The sequence below is a fragment of the Bombina bombina genome, chromosome 5 (genome assembly GCF_027579735.1).
Source record: "Bombina bombina isolate aBomBom1 chromosome 5, aBomBom1.pri, whole genome shotgun sequence".
NCBI lineage: Eukaryota > Metazoa > Chordata > Amphibia > Anura > Bombinatoridae > Bombina > Bombina bombina.
In genome coordinates this window covers 311,978,426-311,980,907 of record NC_069503.1, presented here as the reverse complement: position 1 = coordinate 311,980,907, position 2,482 = coordinate 311,978,426, and the positions used below count along the sequence as shown (strand labels likewise).

General features: G+C 33.8%; 1 protein-coding gene across 1 annotated transcript; it reads right to left on the bottom strand.

The window, feature by feature from the left end:
* Window positions 1-467: 467 nt before the first annotated feature.
* Window positions 468-1,235, bottom strand: NXPH1 (neurexophilin 1; the record flags this gene model as incomplete). The annotated part of the gene is made up of 1 exon (XM_053715717.1): window positions 468-1,235. A coding segment is annotated over one exon (768 nt), but the record flags the coding sequence as incomplete, so codon positions are not given.
* Window positions 1,236-2,482: the final 1,247 nt, after the last annotated feature.

Below are 2,482 nucleotides of genomic sequence, written 5' to 3'. Positions count from 1 at the left end.
GCTTTCTGTATTTTCCTAGTACATTTTATTTACTTTTTACAATAACTCCAGAAATTTATTTTAGCAGGTACACACTGGAGTGTTGTTTAAACAGACATTTCCATACTAATCTTCATTACCAACAATTCAAGTATGGTCAATTATTGTGGTTCCATGAAATAATGTCATGAAACATTATGTATTAGACAATGAAAGCTCTCTGAACAAAGATATCAATAAACAACCACGTACAATGTTAATTTGCTTTATATCCACTCTGACTTACATCTAATAAATGATATAGGAAGTGACTTGGGGAAACTAAATTGCATCTGATAAATTTTCCAATATAAAAGTTTTTGTTGCCATTTTAATCATTTGCAGTATAGACATGTTCCAGGCAACAGATGTGACTTTCTTCATTAAGGTTCCAAACCGGTCAATTTTTATTCCATATAGGTAAAGTCTTGCATACATATTATCAATCATCAACCAGAAGGGAAATAAGGTGTATCACTGTGATAGTTGTAATCTGGACATACTTTTTGTACTAGTTTATAATCTGTACTATAAAATGAGATGTAAATACAGATTACTTTGAAGGGCTTAGAGCATAACCAAGAAACATGACTTTGGGTCTGTTCCTGATAACATGTTTTTGAAGGATCATAGTTGCAAAGTGTGTTCTTGGTAGCTTTGTCAACCTTTTCATACTCTATGCGGCAATTAAAAGATTTGGAATCTTTTGCATCAATCACTGATTGTTGAGCCAGGTCAAACTCCACAATTTTAGTTGGGGGAACTAAACTGACAGATACATTTCCTTGACCGGTAGAATTATGCCTAAAATACACACTAAAGGTTCCATTGCCATGATCTACAATTTTCCCAGTTATCAACAAATTCAGCTTCACTGTTTTGATATTTGAGTGAAAATCTCCCCAACCAAACATTTTCTTAAATTTTCCTGTCTTGACAATGGGACGCCTTTTTGCCCTTGAACGAGGTTCCTGCAGATCAGTGGAGTTCCTCAGCCATTCCCAAAGCTCTTGCTCTGTATACGGTTCTGGGGTGTCATATCTCATATCCAAAGATGATTGATTTTGTTTGCCATGGAAAGTCTGTGAAAGGAGTCGGCTGATAGATAAATCTTTCTTACTTTCTGTCCATATATGCTTAAGTGTTGATATAGAACCTCCTGCTTTTAAGCTCCCGTATTTCCCACCACGTGTTGAATTTGTGCATGTCACCTGAAAGAGCAAAAGAGGTTAAATTAATATTTTTAATAAAAAAGTCCCTAGAATAAATTCAATAAGTCAATTTGATAACATGATTCAACATGTGTGCAGTTTGTATATATTTATTTTTAGATATATTCTTTTTGGGGATTTTAACCCAATGAATCACTGATTTTAATTTTGTAGATTTCCTATTGAAATTTTTAACTAGTCTTTCTGTATGTTCTGTAATCTTTACATCTCTTTTCTGTTCTTGTATGTCTCTTTCACTCTCATTTTGTTAGTTTTGCTTCTTTGTATCTCTTTCTTTGTGTATGCCTGCTTGTCTGTGCATCTCCATAAACGGTAACCAATATCTAAGTGAATATGTTCACAGTGACATAGCTATATTATTTTGCAGAATAAAACTCAAATTTTTGGTTTGTTAATTTCTGTTTTTTTTATATGAGTATTAAAATACTGAGTGAAAACATTCAAAAATCAAATGTAGCAATTGATTGCTCATATGTAAACATTCAAACATTGTACTTGAAGACTGATTTCCATAGGCATGCTATGAAATCTATGAAAAACAGCATTCACGTGTTAATGATAGAGCACACAAAGGGGACCAATTTAACCATGTCTGTCCGACATGATACACTGTAGCGTTTCATATCCAGACAGCATACGCTGTCGGTATTCAGCATTGCACAAGCAGTTCTAGTGAACTGCTTGTGCAATGTCGCCCCCTGCAGATTCGTGGCTAGTCGGCTGCTAGCCGGGGTTGTCAATCAAAATTTGTCAATCAAAATCTGCCTTTTAAGTGACTACAACTTAAAAAAGCCCTCTTGAGAAAAAATTGCATACAGAAGACATCCTGAGACCTTAGGTAAACCTGGCCCTGTGCCGCCGGACATTTTTAGGAAATATATTATTTGTTTGTTTAATAGACATAAATTCAAATGTGGCCCTAAAGGCTTCTAAAATAACGATTTGTGGACCTCATGTGTTGGGAAGTTGCCCATTATGTACTTTTTAACACATGTATCTGCTGTCAAACTTGCTTTAAGCTTTTAGGTTAGTAATACCTATTTTATCTACCTATTTATTTTAATATATATATATATATGTATGGCTAATTTAGATAAGTATAATGACTCACAAGGTTATTTATATCATCATTTGTCTGTATTGTGCCATTAGCAATTTTTAATTTAACTTATAAAAGAGAAAGGCTTAAGCACAGTGTTTCATAGTGTTTAATTATTCTTGTTTTGTGTGGT